The sequence below is a fragment of the Lissotriton helveticus genome, chromosome 5_1 (assembly GCF_964261635.1).
Source record: "Lissotriton helveticus chromosome 5_1, aLisHel1.1, whole genome shotgun sequence".
NCBI classification, from domain to species: Eukaryota; Metazoa; Chordata; class Amphibia; order Caudata; family Salamandridae; genus Lissotriton; species Lissotriton helveticus.
This window is the reverse complement of record NC_136065.1, coordinates 53792751-53815138: the sequence shown is the minus strand read 5'-3', so window position 1 is coordinate 53815138 and position 22388 is coordinate 53792751. Positions and strand designations below refer to the sequence as shown.

General features: G+C 47.8%; 1 protein-coding gene across 1 annotated transcript in view; it reads right to left on the bottom strand.

Annotated features, from left to right (window-relative positions):
• Positions 1-22388, bottom strand: part of GNL1 (G protein nucleolar 1 (putative)) — a 176334-nt gene that overhangs the window by 44599 nt on the left and 109347 nt on the right. The window contains exons 8-9 of the mRNA XM_078641705.1: positions 16606-16791; positions 8442-8620 (exon numbers count right to left, since the gene is read on the bottom strand). Coding sequence (XP_078497831.1) covers positions 8442-8620; positions 16606-16791 — 365 coding nt within the window. The remainder of the gene's footprint in view (positions 1-8441; positions 8621-16605; positions 16792-22388) is intronic.

Below are 22388 nucleotides of genomic sequence, written 5' to 3'. Positions count from 1 at the left end.
CGAGGCAAGCTCAGGAGGCGATAACAGATGAAGCAGGGAGTGAATCTAGCCCGCTGGCTTCATCCAGCTCAGCAATCCAGCTGTCCAACATAGGAGGAGCCACAAGTATTTGCTGCTCCAAGGGGGTATTCTCACATTCTTTCCCCAATTGGTCTTGAGAACCCTCATAGAAACCATCAGCATCGGCATCGAAAATTCCTCCGTATCCGGAGTCAGACGGCGCCGTCCTGGCACCGTACCAACATACGCCTTTGAAGGGAGAAAACATTGGTGGATGTCGACTCCGATGTAAGAAGCTGATGCGAAGTCGACTCCACAAAGCGCATCATGCGTTCATGAACCGACTCCGGCTTGGAGACTTCCAGGGCCGTGGAAATCAGCACCGGTGAGGCAACCGACATCACGTCAGAGATGACAAACGTCCCTGGTGGTGGTCCTGAAAGACCATGCACCGACGTCTGTGTGCCAGAGACTGGAACTGCCACAGAGGGCAAACCCGTCGGCGATGGCGCAGTTACTGCACCTACGATCAGAGGGAGATGAGGGTGCAAAGACAAGATGAAGAGCCTGATAGTTCTATTGCATCGGATTCCAGGTCTTCCCGGCTCCAGAAAAGGGCGGGAGTGGCGCCGGAGAAGTAAGAGAATGACAGACCCCGTGAGTAAAATAAGTCACAGAGGCCCGGGACTTCGATTTCTTACAACAACACTTACCATGAGCAGTAGTCTGAGACTAGCAGCGCTGCAGTTGACCGCTTACCATGAGCAGTAGTCTGAGACTGGGACACCTGCCATTGACCACTGAAGAGCGGGGCTCACAGGAACAACCCCTGGATCGGGAGGACGATCGATGCCGCGAGGAGGTAGAGGTCCACACCAGACGCACCATCAGAAGTTTCATGCGCCGCTCCTGCAAGGCCTCCAGTTTCACCTACTGGCAGGAGTCACACTTTTCAGCGTTGTGACGCTCACCCAAGCTCCACATACAGATAGGATGTGGGTCCATACTCGACATATGGCGAGCACAGGACGCACAAGATTTAAACCCAGAGGGCATAAAGATTTTAGCAGATTGTCTTAGACAAGAAACAGCAGGCCGAAAACGGCTAGAGATAGGCTACTTCAGATCCGCGTACAGCGTGGAAAAAGATGCGGTCCGACGGGGAAGCAGAGTAGGTGTTCTGACGCGGCGTCCCCCAGTCCGAACAGTTTTTCGAAGGGAGACACCGCCCCACCCAGAGACCATGAAGTGCTAATTGGCACTTTTACAAATACACTGCGAAGAATAGAAATCGTAGGTATTTTCACGCATGCTTTTATTAGTAGCAGCGTCCATCTATCCTTTAAATATTGTTTTTTTCCTATTTAGGATTATAACAGGAGTGGCATACACAGGGCTGGTCCCTGTGTGGTCCTGAAGAAAAGCTAGGGGAAGCTTGAAACATTATTATTATTAACCGGGTTTTATAAAGCGCAAACAACCCGGAGGCCTCGTAGCGCTAAGTACCGTCATACTAAAGAGGGAGGAGGAGAATTAGATGAACAGATAAGTTTTCAGATTCTTCCGAAATTTTAAAAGGTTCGGTTCACTGCGAAGGAGAGTGGGCAAAGAATTCCATTCCCTAGCAGCATTCCAGGAAAAGGAGCGTCCACCCCATCTAGTACGTCGGATCTTATTGACAGTAGCTAGAAAGGCAGTGCTTGAACGCAGAGATCTGTGAGGGAGGTAGGGTTCCGCTAGAGAGCAGATCATAGTGGGGGCGGTCTTCCGCATGGCTTTGTGCATGAAACACAGGGATTTAAACAATACTCTGGCTTTTATAGGAAGCCAGTGCAGTTTCCTCAGGGCCATGGTACCTGATTGCCGTTTGTTGAGGCCTAATAGAAGGCGGGCTGCAGCATTTTGAGTCACCTGCAGCTTCCTTATTGTGGAGGTAGGAGCCCCTAAGTATAGGGAGTTCCCGTAGTCCAGGCGGGACAGAATAATGGATTGCACCATTATTCTGCGGGCTTCGAAAGGGAGAAGTGGTAACACCTTTCTCAGCATACGCATGAGCCCAAAGCATATGGCGGACAGGGTAGTAGCTTGCTGCAGGAAGTTAAGGTTAGTGTCCAGCCAAATGCCTAGGCTCTTTATATGGGGCTTGGGTTGTGGCGGGGGCCCCATACACAGGGGCCAATCCGTGAGAGGGCTGGGAATGGCTGAATTGCCTAACATCAGGAGCTCCGTTTTCTCGCCATTTAATTTTAAATGCGAGATAGCCATCCACTGAGCAACCGCTACTAGACAGTTGCTTAAGTTTGAGGAAGAGGAGTCCGCCTGATTCATAGATACGACTAATTGCGTATCATCGGCGTATGTCACTATGTTAAGGCCGAACGAATGCACTATATCAGCCAAAGGCTGCATATAAATATTAAAAAGTGTTGGGCTCAAGGCAGAGCCCTGGGGCACACCTTGATCCAAGGGCCAGCATTTTGAATGGGTAGTGCCCTCGACAACCTTAAATGAGCGGTTCTCCAGAAAAGACTGGAGCCAGTCCATGGCCTTCCCTGAGATTCCCATTTTATAGAGGCGGTGAAGGAGAATGCTGGTGTTGACAGTGTCGAAAGCGGCACTAAGGTCGAGCAGCATGATTGCTGTAGTGCCGCCTTGATCCATTTGTTTCCTGGCCAATTCAGTTACCGCCAAAAGAGCCGCCTCAGTTCCCAATTTGGGACGAAAGCCGGCTTGGGAGTCATGGAGAAGATGATAATCTTCTAAAAATTGGGTGATAGACGTGTTAATATGTCTTTCTAAAAGTTTACTGACCCACGGAAGGAGAGAAATAGGCCGGTAGTTAGCCATGTCCTCAGAGTCTAGGGTGGGCTTTTTCAGTAAAGCCTTAACTTGGGCACATTTCCACGCTGTGGGCACTAGGCCTGTGGTAATGGAAGCATTTAAAATATTGAGGCTAACTGGTTTGATGGTATTTTCAATTGTTATTAATTGGCAGGGGGGAGCAGGATCCGCAGGAGATCCGGATTTTATTTTTGACATGACCCCAAGTGAGTTAGTATCCAACAGTGGAAACTCTTCTAATTTTGGAGTGCTGGTGTTAGGTGAGTTGGTTCCTATGTCCTGACATAAGTTAGGTGGTTCAAAAGCAGAGGCAATTTTCTGTATTTTGCTGTGAAAGTATTCAGCTTGACTATCACAGCGAGCCTGAGCTTTACTAGGGTCAGGAGGGGTCAAAGGGGTATCCATCAGAAATTTAGCTATCCGAAAAATTTCTCTAGAAGAGTTGGAGGCGATTTTAATTTTTTCCTCAAAATATGATGTTTTAGTGCATCTAATTTCTGCTTTGTATTGTTTGATAGCTTCAAGATGCGTGGTTTTGTCTATATTGCTATGGGAGATCCTCCAATTTCTTTCAAGTTTCCTGCACACTCTCTTTAGTTCTTTAAGTTGGGGAGTATACCAAGGCGAATCCTTGGATTTAGTCTTTCCTCTGAGGGCTTTGATAGGTGCAATAGAGTCCAGGGCTGTACACAGCCAGTTGTTGTAGTTCTCATATTGCAATGCAGGGTCTGTCTCATTTGGAGGGGGAGCAGAGGAGAGCAAGTTGGCCCATTGATCAGAGGAAATTTTGGACCAGTCCCTCCCTTGTAGGATAGTACGGGGCGAGGGCTGAAATGGCATAGCTGGTGTCCACTGTATAGGTATTAGATAGTGGTCTGTCCATGTAAGAGGCAGCGGACTCCCTACTTCCAGTCTATGGTCATTGCTAAGTATCCCATCAAGGAGATGGCCCTTTTCATGAGTGGGTTCAAAGCCCTTCTGTATGATCTGAAGAGCTGCCAGATTGTCCAGAAATGCCCTGGCCGTAGAGTTGTTAGGGTCATCTAAATGAATATTTATGTCCCCTAATATCGAGAAATAGGGTCTACTAACCACTAAGTCGGCTATCTTAGATTGGAGTGAGTCAATAAATTCACCTATTTGGTTGGGGGGACGGTAAATAAGGGCACCAGAGAATGAGACAGTGGGTGAAAAGTCCAAAGTAAAGAACATACTTTCACAATTAGATATAGCGGCCGATGAAGTCCTACAGAGGTAGTGGTTTTTTAAAAGAATGGCTAAGCCACCTCCTCTGCCTTCTGGTCTATCTTGCCTTTGCAACGTGTATCCCATTTGTAAAATAGAGGTAATATCCATGTCAGAGGCATCTTTCAACCATGTCTCTGTTAAAAACATTACATCAGGATCATTCTCCTCTAACAGAAGGGACATTTGCAGGGCATGTTTGGTTAATGAGCGGCAATTTAAAAGAAACATTTTGTAGGTTTTAGCAGGGTGGAGTTGACCCTCCTGACTAGAAAGTGTAAATTTACAGTGGGAACAGATTCCCGTGGTGGAATTAGGATGAATGGAATGCCGGCAGGCATCACTAATGGGCCACATAAGACTTTTTAATGTGGCTGTATCATACCGTATCGGTTGACTGCCCTCAGGTCCACGCTGCACAGGGGGGGTGGCCCCTGGTCCCGTCCGGTCGCGGACGGGCGCAGACGGGCTTGCCTTTGGTGCGCCTTTCGCGCGCCCGCTGCGCCCGCCCGCTGCGCGGACGGGCGTGTCTGGTGTTTATATCCACTGTAAGGGGCGGGAGGAGGGTGGGATTGACGATCATCTAGACCGCGATCCTTCCCCTACCCAAGATGGCGCCAACATGTAGACCAAAACACTGATTCCATCTCCATTATAGGCTGGCATACAGTGTTCTACCCCATTTTTAAACCATACCAACCTAGGAGCAAGAATAAAATTGTTTAGGCCCACTAGCACGGTATTTTTAAATCACCTACACCCACTCCACCACACTTCGCACCACACATAGTGCTTCACAAATAAAAGTGCTCCTACGTAGTTGGCAAGTCGTAGAACGCCCCAGTTCTTAGAGAACTGGGATTTCCCCAATGATTAAGCATGTCACCGTGGGGCAACCCCGGTGACTGAGGGGACTCAAGAAAGAAAGGTCTCTTTTTCTTTGGGCTGCACCTGACCACATTGGCCGTGAGCCTTGTCACAAGCTAGGTCTCAGAACCAAACATCTTGGGCTCAGTTTTTCATAAAGATTTTAGCACATTGTCTCAGACAAGAAACAGCAGGCCGAAAACGGCTAGAGATAGGCTACTTCAGATCCCCGTACAGCGTGGAAAAAGATGAAACTAACGTCGGCATGTCAGAAGGGACTTTTAAGGTTCCGTTGAGCGCTGAACCATGCGGCATCGCCACCCCGGCAAGCAGAGGTACTGCTGAGAAAAGTTTCCGGATCCAGTCTGATGCCTGGGGAGAATTCACAAATTAAGGAATCTGCGGCTAGATGTCTATCGGATAACTCCACTCCTCAGTCCTATGCACTGTTACGGGTCCCAGACAATTCTGATCCTCAGTCCTATCTATTGTTAGCGGGTCCTAGAGAAGTCGGCTCCTCAGTACTATCCACTGTCAGAGGGTCTCTCATCACCACATGAAGACTGTGCCAGTGCCCCGTGCCAACACCCCGGTTACAACCCACCATCAACGAGCACCCAATGCTTCCTTTTCTATTATTAGGACTCAAGTTTATTAAGTCAAAAGGAGTTTTGTCTGGATTCCTGGACATCCTGTGTGTGCTTTTCATACTCACCACATCACTACTGTTGACGAATGATTGGTGAGTGCTGCAAAGTTAGAACCTGTCCCTGAGCATCAGAATACCATGACAAGATCCCGGCAACAGAGACTCCACAGGGAGAAGAAAGAACCCCAGAACCTGGAGACTCCTACCACCCACCGGCCAGGAGGAGACACTAAGAACAAAGACCACAGATTGAAGGTTATCAGGGACACCGAGCGGACGCGATGAATCCTGGGATGAATTGTGGTGAGCCCATACTAGCCCTGCCTGCTCATCCTCTTCCTCTCCAAGAGGAACCGTGGGGGTCTCACACCTTCACTTCCTTGGCCTGATCATTGCCACATCCTTTCCAAGAGGAACCGTGGGGGTCTCACACCTTCACTTCCTTGGCCTGATCGTTGCCTCATCCTTTCCAAGAGGAACCGTGGACGTCTCACAACTTCACTCCCCGGCCTGCTCTTTGCCCTCATCCTCTCCAACAGAAACCATGGGGGTCTCATATTACCACTCAATAGTTGTGTGGTCGCTTGGATTGCAGTACTTGCTGTTCCAGAAAGACTTTGTTTAAAGACATAGTTGGTCCCTATTCCCAGAGCTCAGTTCCAATATGAATATGGCAAAGATTTTTGGTCCAATCAGTAACCTCAACCTTGCGCCATGGTAAAGTCTTAGCCGTGGCCAGAGTTTCCTAGGTACAGGTATCTAGTTTGATATCCCTGCAGTTCGTGCTGACCTGCAGTTATACCGCTCCCCTGCAAGAATTAAAGGGAACTAAGGCAACTTCCAAGACTCCAGTAAGCCCTGCCTACCGGACTTTGGCCTACTAAATCACCCCTTCAATTCTTTTTGTGGCTTTTTTGGACTTTGGACTCATGCATCCATTCAGCAGAGGTCTACGAGTAAACTATCTTGTTTTCTGTTTAAACCTATAATAGCTGATAAAACCCCACCGAAAGGGAAATACCCAAACCATTGTAAACACAAAGACTGAGAAAAAACCTGCACAACCACAAACTAAATGCCATTCAAAGAAAGGACAAAGAGTGAAAGAGTAACGTTTATTTCTTCCTGAAGGGGCCAATACAATGTAACTTTGTTATACAAGGTAAGGGTAAGAAAGACTGGGCTGCCATTATCCTGCTTGAGTTTTATTATTTAGGGATGTTGCAACTAAAATATTGTTTCTTCTTCCTTTTGCTTTTTTCAGTTTGATGGTCTCTGGTCTAAAGATAAAGGGTGTAAAAGTATGTTTTAGGTCTTATTTAAAATATTTTATAAACTGAGGAGAACCAGGAAATATCAAAATCCTATTTGACATTTGATATTTTGGCTACGTTTGATTCTTTCACTGATAGGTGAAATGGCTGGTTTCATAAGAATCTTTCCCAATATGTCCCATCACACCTACAGACAGAGTGGGTGAAACCATTTGATACATCAGCCCCTTTTCTAGCACGTCAGTATTGACAGAAGGTGAACTGTCTAACACCCCAGATTTTAAAAGTCAATGTAAGGTGTAGTGATGGGTATGTGTGAAAAGAGTGCTGTCACCAAGCATCTGTGATAGTGGTAAAAACAAGACACCAAACATTTGGGAAAAATGGAACGCAGTGTCACTTGGAATGCTGCTGCAAAAACTTCTTACAAATGTCAACAAAGATTGGAATGATATTGTTTGTATTTGCAGTGGTTCAGCAGCGTATGTGAAAAAGTTGTGTCAAACTCAATACCTGAGCTGAAGAGCTTCCATGTAAGATATCTTTGTAACTTGCTGTATGGTATGCTGACAGCATTTTTACAATCTTCGGAGTTAATGAAGAATGCTATTGACTTTTTAGTCCATTCTTAGTTCCTGCGTTAAGCGCAGGAACTACAATGCAAACACGTCTCCTTTTGCGCTTTTTGTAACATCAAAGAAAGGGTATTCCCAACTGTGTCATTTAGCCGGTGCTTCTCCGGCCTAAAGGTTGTGAATTCCATATTATCCAGGTGGCGACCATCTACAGGATTTTTTATTAGTTATGATGCTAAAAGCAAGAAATGTAAAGCTCTTCGCTCACCTATTGATGGTGCTGTAAAAACAAGTATACTCTACTGCATTTTTAGATTAGCCCTCAGCCACCTCCCCTCTGGCTCTCAGTTAATGCCCCTTCACCCCCTCCCCTCCCCTCGGGCTCTCGGTTAATGTACTCAACCTCCTTCTCTCCCCTCTGGTTGTCAGCTTAATGTCACTCAGCTCCTTCCCCATGGGCCCTCAGCTTAGTGCCCCTCATCCCCCTCCCCTCGCGTTCTCGGCTTAATGCCCCTCAGTCCCCTCCTGCTCTCAGCTTAATACCCCTCAGCCTCCTCCCCTTGGATTCTCAGCTTAGTGCCCGTCATGCTCTCAGCTGAACGCCGCTCAGCCCCATCCTCTCCCCATGGGCACTCAGCTTAATGCCCTTCAGCCTCATCCCCTTAAGCTCTTATCTTAATGCCCCTCAGAGCTCCCCTTGTGTTCTCAGATTAATGCCCCTCAGCCCCATCTCTCCCCTCGGGCTCTCAGTTAATGCCCCTTAGCCCCTCCCCTCTGGCTCTCACCTAATGCCCCTCAGCCCCCTGCCCTCAGGCTCCCAGCTTAATGCCCTTCAGCCTCATCCCCTTAAGCTCTTATCTTAAGGCCCCTCAGACCTCCCCTTGTATTCTCAGATTAATGCCCCTTCGCCCCCTCCCCTCGGGCTCTCACCTAATGCCCCTCACCCCCTCCCTCTGCTTGGGTCTCCCTCAGTGCTCCCCTCCTCAGTACCTGCTGCTGTCGATCCACTAGGGAGGGGAAGATGAGTCCAGGGCAGTCGCACAGCTTGACTGTGGGCGTCAAGAAGTAAGTCTGGAAGTATTTGGTGTGTCCGGGGGTGCGAGACACGCTCACCACCTTCCTGCCCACCAGCCCATTGATCAGAGAGGACTTGCCCACATTTGGAAAACCTGCAGGTGAGAAATGGAGAGGTTGAAATGGCAAGAAGGGTTCAAATAGAAGCAAATCAGATAAGTGGAGCAAACACTGAGCGGTTACTACTGGCCCACCCTACTTCAACTCCTTAAAAAGCCCCCCAAGACTTCTCAGGGGTCATTTGTAGTGCGATGGACAGAGAGCTGCAGAAGCATCTGGTGGGTGGCTGACATCCCCAAAGACTGCAGTCAAGGGGCTGCTCACACAGACCCTCTGCCCGGCTAGGACTCATCGCCTCATAAGCACCTCGGTCTTCAGAGCATCTCAAAATCACTTACAAATCCCTTTCCCATGATCCAAACACCTCTGCGAGCAGGGACCTCTGCTTCCTCTCTGCTTCCTCTCTGAGAAGGGGTCTCCTCGGTCTTTAGTTCATACAACATAGGCTCTTGCCTCATCTGCGCTTTGATGGACCTGGTTAGTTACTTGTAATAATTCACCACAAGGACTTTAATTTCACAAGCTTTGCACTACTCCACCATCTAATGGTTGGGTCTGGAAATCTAGATTTAGTGAAAGCTTTCAGGTTTGACTTGAGAGCACAGCCGTCCCCAGATCATGTGATCTGCACAAAATGAGCTTCATGAAGCGCCACCGAGCTGGACTCTGGCGCAAATGTTGAATGTCTCGAGTACATATTTTGATTGGGCAGAAGCGCTGTTTCACTAAAAGCCAAGTACCTGTATTTCACTTTCTCCCCTGTGTGAAAGCTTATGCCCAATACAGCAGCACGGAGTTAGTTTTGGAGACAAGTCACTGGTCGGGTTTAAGGCCTCATCTGTTTATTATTAAATGTTACAAAGGCAGAAGGCCAGTCTTACCTGTTGTGGAAACCATGTTAATGCCCCTTTCCTTTAAAAGCGGATTACCATTAGTAAAGCTAGTAGACTGGTATTTAGCTGCATAGAATCTCACGATTAGGGTAGTAGTGACGGGTTGGTTTTGGTTACCCAGTCCCATACCTTCGTGGTGGAAGATCTGCACTTTGAGAATCCTTTCTATGCCGCTTTAGAAAGGGCTGAATATTGTTTTACCAACTACAACTAGGTACATACGTGTAATTCTAAGACTGTATACTGAGAGTTGCCTCGAGAGGAATCTTATGTGGTATCCAGTAGGCTTGAGTTAGGGATGGCGTCAAGCCAGTGATAAAAGCGATAGCCTTGATTGGTTCATAGGAACAGGTTATGTCCGAGGTCATAGGTGCAAACTTTCTATTAAGAAAATTTAAGATACAGTAGTTCTGACCTATTTATTGTGAAGATCATATGTTAAAGCCGGTAGTCCTTTCAGAGTGTATTGTTATTACACTGTGTTAAAACCCGTTGTCCTATCAGCGTGTATTGTTATTACATTGTGTCAAAGCCCGTTGTCCTTCCATGTTATTACATTATGAAGCTTGTCAACGGGTCTTGTGTTACACAGATTTACATAGATTACTGTAGTAGCCCCGGCTTGTAGTGTTGTGCTTCTTTCTCCGATAAGCCCTGCGAGTAGAAGATCTGCTCTACGACAATCCTGGTTAGACCTCTCAGGAGGGGATGAATATTGTTTTAACAACTGTAATTTTGTGTACATTTCTTATCTCACTTCACGCTTCAGGGCGGCCTTGAGGGAAATCTTCGGCAGAATTCAGTCGGGTGTGTTGGTTACGGTGACAAGCCAATGATAAAGGACACTGCTCTGATTGGTTCACGGGGAACATATGTCAGATGCAAGAGGTGTGATCTGTTCGTTATTGCAATTGAAGACAAAGGCAGTAGGCCTGACTTATGTTTTGTGGAAAGCATATACTAAAGCCAATAAGCCGCTAAGAGTGGATTGTCAATAAGTGAATTAAAGTCTGTAGATGGATATTTTGTTACGTTGGATTTCATAGATTACCGTAGTACGCAAGGGCTCTTGCGTTAGTTACTTTGCCTGACAATCACCTAGAGTTGATGGTTTACAAGGTGACACTTCTAATTATGTCCTTTCAGGGGGTGGGGTACTGTTTAGACAACTGTACTAGGTATGTTTTTATGATTTTATGGCTGGGTGCCGGATGCCTGCCAGTTATAGAAGACCTCGGATGGTTGTGGTGATACGACAATGATGGAAGTTATGGGCATGATTGTTTCAAGGGAAATGTTAGGCCTGGTATGTTTATTATGAGAAGTTACCACCGCAGCAGGCCAGACTGGTTTATTGTGAGAAGTGTTTGTTGATGCCGACAGCCCGTGAACGGTGGATTGTTATTACACTGTGTTGAAGGCCGTAAACTGGTCAAGTGGTACATGGAAGACACTTGTGTTGGTTGCCCCAGAGATAAACCATTAGTGTAGATGTCTTGCAGTTAGTATTAAAATATAAAATATCAATACATATATATATATGGAGCATAAGCTGCACTGCAATAACCCTTGGCTAGACCCTTTTAGGAGAGCATCAAATGTGAACACACATAGTCGGACATCTTTTTCTTCCCTTCTGTCCCCTTCACCAGGAATGAGAGGTGTAGGATGTGAATCTAGAAGAGCTCCAAGCTGCAAAACTACTGTTCTAGGAAAGTGTCCAGGCGCTTATGCAGCATGCACCCCTAATGGATTCACGGCTGCGTGCCTACATAGCTGTGTCCCTTCTACAGAAGTCTGTGTGATGGATGCAAAGTAATTACCAGAATGTCCCACTTGTGCTTCTTTTCGTGCTTGAATGTCTGCATCATAGTCTGTCCTAGAGCCCTTTCTGCTGGAGTTTAGCTTTTTAGAAAAACACAAACAGCTGGATGGTTCGATTAACGTGATTTATGTGCTGTATAATGTTTTCGGTGTTCTCCTGATTCCTTCTCTCCAAGTCTCTCTTGTGACACCACAGCCTGTGTGTGATGCATCTGTTGTAGCACAGAGAAGAGTTCTTTCAAGATGCTTTCGTTTTACATCATTTGAGCTCTCTTTGATCCTGGCTCATAAGAAGCACTAGATCACCACACTTCCCCTTGTCTTGTCCGAGCGGTCTCCTCAGCCTCTTCTGTAGCGTTTCGTAACCGAGCGTTTCTAGGGCTCTTTTCTCTAAATGCCCTTGGGCTTCCTTTGTGCGCGAGTCACTTTGAAGTTTTGTCTCTTCGGTGTGCAAGGTCTTGGCGCCATACAATATTCATGTTTGACAATATTTAATACCGATTCTCTCCAATGTTAAGGGAAATTTTGACATCCGCCCCTAACTGTCGTCATAGGTTGAGGAGGAAACCTAATGAAGCCACTCTGTCCATGCGTTTCCTCTGGTGGACGGACGTCTTCCTCTCAATCTGCCTCGAAAAGAGTGGCTTGCTTGCACTGCGAGGGCAGCTTAAAAGGTGCCTTGTAACTGTACTGACTGTTTGCGTGAAGAAGGGTCTATTGTTCCCATCTCCCTTCCAGCGAGTGTAAGTTGCTTTTGTTAGTAACTCCGGTGTCTGTTACCTTTGTCTTCTCTAATGCCTCATTGATGTTGCTAAAGGAGTTGTTAATTATTGGTGTTTATACCTTTGGCTTAGACCTAAAACTTCTCATCCATGCATGCTTACTTAGTGAAATGCTTGCCGACAGACGTGTACTGCTCTTTTCTGCGGACTCCAAAGGTGGTTTGAGGCATGGGTCCGTCGTGGTTTTACCCAAAGGTGGTTTGAGGCATGGGTCTGTGATGGTTTTACCCAAAGGTGGCTTGAGGCATGGGTCTGTGATGGTTTTACCCAAAGGTGGTTTGAGGCATGGGTCTGCGATGGTTTTACCCAAAGGTGGTTTGACGCATGGGTCTGCGATGGTTTTACCCTCTGCAGTTATTCTTTTTTGGAATTATCCAGGGAGACGTTGGATGATCTTTTGTATTTCGTCCTCTGTTCCTCCCACTGTACATCCCCGTATCTTGAGGAGTGCACTGGAGTTTGTATCAACTCTCCAACTTTCTACCCTCTTGGTAGTCCTTAACTGTCCTGTTGTGACGATACGGGAGTCCTGTTCTGAGCGCACTTTGGTCTATCTAGAATTCTTTTTCACACTGTGTTTGTGCCTGGTATGGGGCGGATACCTTTAAGTGCCTCTTTCTTTCCCCTTGGCAAGACTCTCTGAAGCATCAGGAGGTCGTGGCTCTACATTAGTTTACTAGTGTAGCGTCTCTAAGAGGAAGCATGATTCCCCTATCTGCAGCTCTTCATTACCACGTGACAGATGGATAAATCATCCAGTGGAGCTGGTCTATTTGAACCGGTCTCTACCTCTTCTTGTGGTTATTCTCCTATCAGAACCAAGAGGTTACAGTTCGACTCTTGTGTCTTCTTGATATAGGGCGTCTGTCTTCCTTTACATGCAGATGAAAATCTCATTCATGATTTTGTGGAATATCAATTTCTTCCTCCTCTACACCGGTCATGTGAAGAACGAGATGGCACATAACGATATGTGCCTGACAGCCTGTCTCCAACACACGTCTCAGCTGGGTGACTGCTACATGTTATGTATTCGCTCTTGGCGGCCACAAACACAGACAGGACCGGTGTGCCGGAGCACCCACCTACATACATCTGCAATCTGATGGCCTTGCCTGGGCAGGACGGAGGGGAGGGGCTAGCACTTCACTCGAATAGGTAGTGTCCAAACCCCACACAAAGGGCTGATTCATTGGGAAGAAAGGGGGAGCTGTGAAATCACCCCCACTTCAAAGGCACTTTGCGTAGAAGTACTGGATCTCTGACCCCCTAAAATCAGACACTTCTGGACTTGCAACTAAAGCTTTGCCAGAAGAACTGCTGTGCTGCTAAAAGGACTTAACTGTGCTGCTGATCTGGCTTTGTTTTGTTGCCCTGCTGCTTGCTGCCGCCTGCCTGCTGAAGGAGATATGGACTCTGCCTTCACTCCAAGTGATCTCCAAGGACTTGTCTCCAGTTATTCGAGACTCCAGTAAATCAAAGTCTCTACCCCTGCTCTTGTGCCTGGTTCCTTGGAAGTGTGCCCAGATACTAGCATTGCTAAATCAACGCATCTCCTGTCTGCTGGAAGCAGAACGGACGCATGGACTCTGTTGCAGGAGCAGCAATCAGTAGATCTCACTTGGGGCCCGAGCAGCACCACCGAGACCGCCGCATCGACAGGCGCTTTACCACCACCACAAGCGAATCCTTGCATCCCTTCAACAGGGTGGAGAAATTGGTGCTCCGATCAATGCACTGCCGAAATCACGACACTGCCGCCTCAGCAGTCTACGGAGATCAACGTATCCCTTGACTGCGTGGAGAAACCCGGTGCAATGACAGTATCCCAGCAGCTTCAACGCTGGTCTTTGGAAACAAACACATCGCCATCAAAGCATGTAAATCATACACGCATCCCTCAACGAATGGACTTCCACCAACGTCTCTACTGACATATCGACCGCCGCATCTCGCTGTTGCGACCAGAAAAGCACCTTTGTTCACCAGGACCCGTTCAGTCCTGTAGTCAGCCTGCACTCCCTCGAGGTTGCCCAAACTTTGATTTTGCCTCAGTCCAGCACGACCAGAAGTAACCTCAATATCAAGTTCTACACATTGGATGTTTGTTCTTTTGGTCTTGTGCTCAGAATATAATAACCTATTTTTCTAAACCTGTGTGGAGTCTTTTTCTGGTGTATTCATTGTGTTAATGTGTGAGTGTGTGTGTTGCACAAATACTTTATACATTGCCTCTTTAGGCTAGCCGGACTGCTCTGTCCCACGCTACCAGAGGGTGAGCACAGGCCATCTTTTAGTGTGTAACAGCCTGACTGCTCTGTGCCACGCTACCAGAGGGTGAGCACGGGCCATCTTTTAGTGTGTACCAGCCTGACTGCTCTGTGCCACGCTACTAGAGGGTGAGCACGGGCCATCTTTTAGTGTGTACCAGCCTGACTGCTCTGTGCCACGCTACCAGAGGGTGAGCACGGGCCATCTTTTAGTGTGTACCAGCCTGACTGCTCTGTGCCACGCTACCAAAGGGTGAGCCCAGGCCATCTTTTAGTATGTACCAGCCTGACTGCTCTGTGCCACGCTACCAGAGGGTGAGCCCAGGCCATCTTTTAGTGTGTACCAGCCTGACTGCTCTGTGCCACGCTACCAGAGGGTGAGCACGGGCCATCTTTTAGTGTGTACCAGCCTGACTGCTCTATGCCACGCTACCAGAGGGTGAGCACGGGCCATCTTTTAGTGTGTACCAGCCTACCATGGCTAAAGTGTCACTTCCTGTCTGGCCTGGGTGCATACCGCAACCAACCAGGAATTACATTTTTAACACCTGTTCAAAAAAACATTTGCCGAACCCAACAAACTCACAAACTACCACCCCATCCCACCCAAGTCCTCTGAAAGGGCATCACCCGCCAACTCAGACACCACCTGCGGACAACATTCTTCTAAATACCTCTCAATTTGGATTCCGCAACAACTACAGCATTGAAACCACCTTGATTGCAGTCACAGACGACATCCGATTTCTCCTTGCCTAGGGAAAATCAGCAGCCCTGATCATTCTCAACCTCTCAGCAGCATTCGATAAGGGATCCCACTATATACTCCTCAAATGGCTTCACCTCATTTTAATCCAAAGAGACGCCCTCAAATGGAAAACCTCCATCACTGAAAGAACCCACAGAATCTGCCTACCTCCCTCCACCTTGGAACATGTTGAATCCCTCAAGGTTCGGCCCTCAGCCCTACTCTATTCAACACTCACAGGAATCCCTTGGCCAACATCATCCGAGCACAAGGACTAAAACATCACGTCCTACGCCGACACCCAGCTCATCCTCTCGCTATCAGGCGACCCGCTCCAACGCGCTGACCAACGTCCACAGGTGCATGATGAGCATTGCCAAATGCATGAGACACAACTTCCTAAAACTCAACAAATATAAGGCAGAAAAGCTGATCTTCGGAACAACATGACCCAGTGGAATGACTCCTGGTGGCCTCCCAAACTAGGACCCTCACCCACTCCGACAAACCACGCCCACAACCTTGGCATCATCCTGGACAGCAAGCTCACCCTGAAAAGACAGATTAACAGTCTCATCCGCCTGCTTCCTCACCCTACGCATATCCTGTAAGATCTTCAAATGGCTCCCCATCGACACCAGACAGACCATCACCCAAGCTCTTGTCACCAGCCGACTGGACTACGGCCACGCACTCTACGTAGGAATCGCCTTGCATTTCCTCAAGAGACTGAAGACCATACAGAATTCAGCCGCCACTCATCCTAGACCTCCCAAAGCGGACCCACATCACCCCCACCTCAAGAGGCTCCACTGGCGCCCCATTCAGAAGAGATGGCCGTTCAAGACGTTGAGATACATCTTCACAGCCATTCACCATCCCTGGCCGCTCCGTGGACTAATGTGTCCACCATAGGGCCTATGTTCGACCTCATGGTCACAGGTTAAAATCATGGCAAGCCCACTCTGCCTTTCATCCTTCGGAGGTCAATAACATGAGTACCATTGAGTTGGGTAACCATAAACATCTGTTATTCAGCACCAGATACCCTTCTGGATGTGCGCGCGCGTACAAATACACGTTATGTTACCACCAAAGACCAGCATACATCAACCACCGCTAATATTTCCACCTACCCTCTAGAAGTGTTGTGGGCTTGGTGGAATCGGGGAGTGCTAAAAGATATTTCCCATAACGAGCCTTAAGCAGACGTTAATGATTTCAATAACAGTTTCAAATAAGACTCTTTTCAAGAGCGTGAATTTACGTACTTTCACCCTCCATCCTTAGCAGGTTTCCTAAGTGCAACTCCGATGTACACAGTCGGTGCTTTGGTCTCCAACTAATATGTGTTCGTTTTTAAACCCTTCATCAGGAGAAACACACGCAGACCAGACGCTTTCAGTGCATGCAATCCATGATGGACGCATCACCCAACAGGATGCTACACCGTTATAAGATCATCCACTGCACATACGCAACTACATCGACATATACACATACCCACGCAGCCTATTGTTAATATGCCGTCCTTGTACAGCTCTTCGCAGACGGCTCCTAACTCCATGGCCACATCGGTTTGGTGTTCCACCAAAACAGCCTCGTCCTCTTCCTCCTCATCAGAGACATCAGCCAGCTGTGCAGAAGTTGTGTCACGCTCAATCTTCTCTCTCCAGCTGTTGAGATCCACTACCCATCAATAGAATCCAGGGACGAAGCACGAGTAAACCAAGAGAGGAGAAAAACAAGGGTTAGACGGTAGACCTGTCACAATCTTATCTTCGAACGCTTATCACCAACCCATTCTGGAGACACCAGGAACGCAAGGCATTATAGCACTTGAATAAGGACAGTTACCAAATCCACAGACTCTTTTCAACCTTTGGAATCTTTGACACACTGGGAAAGGGTGGGAAAGTGCTTCATAAAACCTTTAAATAAGGTCACGTTAGAGCAATACCAGTACACAAACAAACATTGGTAGAACTCACAGATCTTCCAAGGAGAGGTTCCCTGCATGGAATATTAATGACAGATACCAAAAGCTATCCAGGGGTTTTATCGCCTAGGAAGTCAACTCACCAGTTTAATTAGTTTTCAGTGCAATACATTGTTCTAAAAAGGTATCTGTAGAAAGCATTCAGATGCTGAAGGCAGTACAATAATGACAGCATTTGGTAAGGGCAAAAAGAACAATTGATGGACAGAATGCAGAACAATGTCATACATTCACCCCAGTACAGAGATCTGGGCCTAAATCCATTGTTTTCTTGCTCACCATGCCATTCCAGTTTTTACCCAGCCATATGCAAATCAGTCTTGTCCCTGCGCCCCATGGTAACAGTCCAGCCCGAACTGCCAAGCCAGGACCTCCCTGGACTGGAAACAAGCATCCAAGGACCGGTTTCGGGCTTTCAGCCCTCATCAGCCAGGATAACTTGTTTCCGCAACTGCAAGTTTTGGAGCTATTGGCATTGTTAATGGCAATGCCTTTTAAAACAAGTTTAAGCTATTGGCCATGTAAATGAGAATACCTTTATGGTTTAAAAAAGAAAAACAAAAATAAAAGGCATTGTTATTTGCAATGTCAATAGCTCAAACTTGCGTAAATGCGAGACATATTGCATTGGAAATGCTTGTTAAAGGTTAGCAGTCATCATTAGAATTCCGCTTCTGAATAGTTCTTCCAGCAGGTTGGGTCAACCTACACAATGTTATGTGTCTCGCATTATTTGAGCGAGGTTTGAAGCGCAGGAATCCAGACCTGCAAAGCCTGCTATTCTGTTGTTAAAGTTTGACAAAGTAAAGCTGTAATGCGTCTCATTCCCACAGTGTGCGCCTCCTGCTCTTTCAGTACAGAGACCCCCAAACCGCTCTGCCTGTCACGATCGCGATCCGAAGGAACTACGATTCCCGGCACGCCCTGGGCCGAAAACTACCGTTCCCCTGATCCTTCGCGTTACAACGTGATCACACGAGTACTCATTTAAGACAGCCGGCGGCTGATGGCGGTGTCGGGAATTCTTCCAGAGTGATTATCGAGGCGTTGTGGAGTATTTGGAGTGTCTGGTGCGGTAAGGGTACCTGGCACCACAGCGCTATGCAGCGGGATCGCTGAGTACTTTGTTTGGTGTTCGTTCTGTTCGACTCGGTAACAGCTGTTACCGTGATTAGGTTTTGTGACCATTTGTGACTTTGGAATTGGCCCGGTTGGTATTGTCGGCCAACGGAGATTACCCTGAAGGGGTTTTGGGTGTGCAGGGCGCACATGAACTGCGGTGATCACTTACCCTCTCATACTTTGGATTATACCCTTGAACCCATCTAAGAGGCATTATTTGGGCTAGTAATTGAACTGAATTACCAAGGGTCTTCGCATGTTTCTTTTTAATTGAAATGGATAATACAAAAGGTGGCAGTGTGTAATTCATTGTGTATAGGTGCTAACTGTTGTATTTACCTCTTCCACTTTACAGGGGTATACTAGAGGTGTATGGTTACACTCTTCCCCTGTGATGCACTGTTAGAGGTATACTTAGTTACACCGCAACAATTCCTACTCTACCAGAAGTCTCTACACATCTAGAAGAGTTATATTTTCCTTTACAGATCTCCCTCCCTGCTGTCCCCTTCCTTTCCTTCCCTGATTCTTGCATCTTTTTTCCCCTTGCTTGATCCGCTCAATGCTCTGTGCCATTACGGCTATTCAGGCGTTGACTCGATCTAGAGGTGACAGACACTCTGTTCATCACCACCCCCTTTTCTGAATCGTTTTTGGCCACTATAGGTGTGGCAGGGTATACTCAGACATGAGTCCCTTTCTCACTGCTCCATCAGGATTCAAGCAAGCCGGGCCGAAGAGGCTGAAATGCCAGAAACCGGTCCCCGGTAGCTTGTCTCCTTTCTGGTGAAGAATTGGCTTGGTAGTTTGGTCTGCCCTGTTCCCATGATGCACTGGGCCAGGGACAGACTAATTTGCATATAGCCAGGTTCTGAGCTGGGATGGGGCAGTGAGATAAATAACGGTGATGGATCAAGCCCTGATCTTTGGACTGGGTAAGAGTGGTCTGCTTAATTCAGACACTCTGTTCATCACCACCCCCTTTTCTGAATCGTTTTTGGCCACTATAGGTGTGGCAGGGTATACTCAGACATGAGTCCCTTTCTCACTGCTCCATCAGGATTCAAGCAAGCCGGGCCGAAGAGGCTGAAATGCCAGAAACCGGTCCCCGGTAGCTTGTCTCCTTTCTGGTGAAGAATTGGCTTGGTAGTTTGGTCTGCCCTGTTCCCATGATGCACTGGGCCAGGGACAGACTAATTTGCATATAGCCAGGTTCTGAGCTGGGATGGGGCAGTGAGATAAATAACGGTGATGGATCAAGCCCTGATCTTTGGACTGGGTAAGAGTGGTCTGCTTAATTCAGACACTCTGTTCATCACCACCCCCTTTTCTGAATCGTTTTTGGCCACTATAGGTGTGGCAGGGTATACTCAGACATGAGTCCCTTTCTCACTGCTCCATCAGGATTCAAGCAAGCCGGGCCGAAGAGGCTGAAATGCCAGAAACCGGTCCCCGGTAGCTTGTCTCCTTTCTGGTGAAGAATTGGCTTGGTAGTTTGGTCTGCCCTGTTCCCATGATGCACTGGGCCAGGGACAGACTAATTTGCATATAGCCAGGTTCTGAGCTGGGATGGGGCAGTGAGATAAATAACGGTGATGGATCAAGCCCTGATCTTTGGACTGGGTAAGAGTGGTCTGCTTAATTCAGACACTCTGTTCATCACCACCCCCTTTTCTGAATCGTTTTTGGCCACTATAGGTGTGGCAGGGTATACTCAGACATGAGTCCCTTTCTCACTGCTCCATCAGGATTCAAGCAAGCCGGGCCGAAGAGGCTGAAATGCCAGAAACCGGTCCCCGGTAGCTTGTCTCCTTTCTGGTGAAGAATTGGCTTGGTAGTTTGGTCTGCCCTGTTCCCATGATGCACTGGGCCAGGGACAGACTAATTTGCATATAGCCAGGTTCTGAGCTGGGATGGGGCAGTGAGATAAATAACGGTGATGGATCAAGCCCTGATCTTTGGACTGGGTAAGAGTGGTCTGCTTAATTCAGACACTCTGTTCATCACCACCCCCTTTTCTGAATCGTTTTTGGCCACTATAGGTGTGGCAGGGTATACTCAGACATGAGTCCCTTTCTCACTGCTCCATCAGGATTCAAGCAAGCCGGGCCGAAGAGGCTGAAATGCCAGAAACCGGTCCCCGGTAGCTTGTCTCCTTTCTGGTGAAGAATTGGCTTGGTAGTTTGGTCTGCCCTGTTCCCATGATGCACTGGGCCAGGGACAGACTAATTTGCATATAGCCAGGTTCTGAGCTGGGATGGGGCAGTGAGATAAATAACGGTGATGGATCAAGCCCTGATCTTTGGACTGGGTAAGAGTGGTCTGCTTAATTCAGACACTCTGTTCATCACCACCCCCTTTTCTGAATCGTTTTTGGCCACTATAGGTGTGGCAGGGTATACTCAGACATGAGTCCCTTTCTCACTGCTCCATCAGGATTCAAGCAAGCCGGGCCGAAGAGGCTGAAATGCCAGAAACCGGTCCCCGGTAGCTTGTCTCCTTTCTGGTGAAGAATTGGCTTGGTAGTTTGGTCTGCCCTGTTCCCATGATGCACTGGGCCAGGGACAGACTAATTTGCATATAGCCAGGTTCTGAGCTGGGATGGGGCAGTGAGATAAATAACGGTGATGGATCAAGCCCTGATCTTTGGACTGGGTAAGAGTGGTCTGCTTAATTCAGACACTCTGTTCATCACCACCCCCTTTTCTGAATCGTTTTTGGCCACTATAGGTGTGGCAGGGTATACTCAGACATGAGTCCCTTTCTCACTGCTCCATCAGGATTCAAGCAAGCCGGGCCGAAGAGGCTGAAATGCCAGAAACCGGTCCCCGGTAGCTTGTCTCCTTTCTGGTGAAGAATTGGCTTGGTAGTTTGGTCTGCCCTGTTCCCATGATGCACTGGGCCAGGGACAGACTAATTTGCATATAGCCAGGTTCTGAGCTGGGATGGGGCAGTGAGATAAATAACGGTGATGGATCAAGCCCTGATCTTTGGACTGGGTAAGAGTGGTCTGCTTAATTCAGACACTCTGTTCATCACCACCCCCTTTTCTGAATCGTTTTTGGCCACTATAGGTGTGGCAGGGTATACTCAGACATGAGTCCCTTTCTCACTGCTCCATCAGGATTCAAGCAAGCCGGGCCGAAGAGGCTGAAATGCCAGAAACCGGTCCCCGGTAGCTTGTCTCCTTTCTGGTGAAGAATTGGCTTGGTAGTTTGGTCTGCCCTGTTCCCATGATGCACTGGGCCAGGGACAGACTAATTTGCATATAGCCAGGTTCTGAGCTGGGATGGGGCAGTGAGATAAATAACGGTGATGGATCAAGCCCTGATCTTTGGACTGGGTAAGAGTGGTCTGCTTAATTCAGACACTCTGTTCATCACCACCCCCTTTTCTGAATCGATCTAGAGGTGGGCATACTATTCCACAAACCGATCCTGAGGACGTTAGCATAACACTGCCATGGAGCCTCAGTAGTGCTCAGAAGCAGCTTCCGATGTTCCAGTACTGAGACCACACTGAGCGCTGCCCTCGCACCCAACGCTGTCCATTACACTATGACTTGACAGGCACCAGATCGCTCTCAATGCACCTCTATCCTAAACTTCAATCTTCAGCCTTGCCCGCCTCTCCTCTGTAGCTTCTGAGACAACATTGATTTACTGTGTACACTAAACAAACGCGCAGTCGTCCCTTCTTTCCGATCCCTTTAGCTCCAGACTTCAAATCCCTGTGTCCCCTTCCGCGAGCCCCATGCCCCCACCTCGTCGCGGCTGGCACCAGACCTTTTCTTTTACTGCTGCTGAATGCATTTGTTCAGCGAGGTTTGTTCACTGCCCATTGTTGTGGCATTTTAATGTTAAATAGGCAGTTTGGGAGGAAGCAGTGGGGGTAGATAAACCCACAATGCACTGCAGCCCGAGGCAGAGTGGAACGAGAGATTAGGAGTAGGGTCCTGTGGTGGGGGAGAAGAGACACCCTGGCCTGTCCCAGATAAAGTATATGGCAGCGCCTAGAAGCAGCACTTACTGGCCGTACATGGTAAAAGCGATCTTTCATAAGAGTGAAGAGATTTGTACATAGTAAATCATAAAGCCTCAGAATTAGGGCTTTTACGAGAAAGTTATAAAAACACGCCATTCAAGACCACAGGATGTTGAGGGGG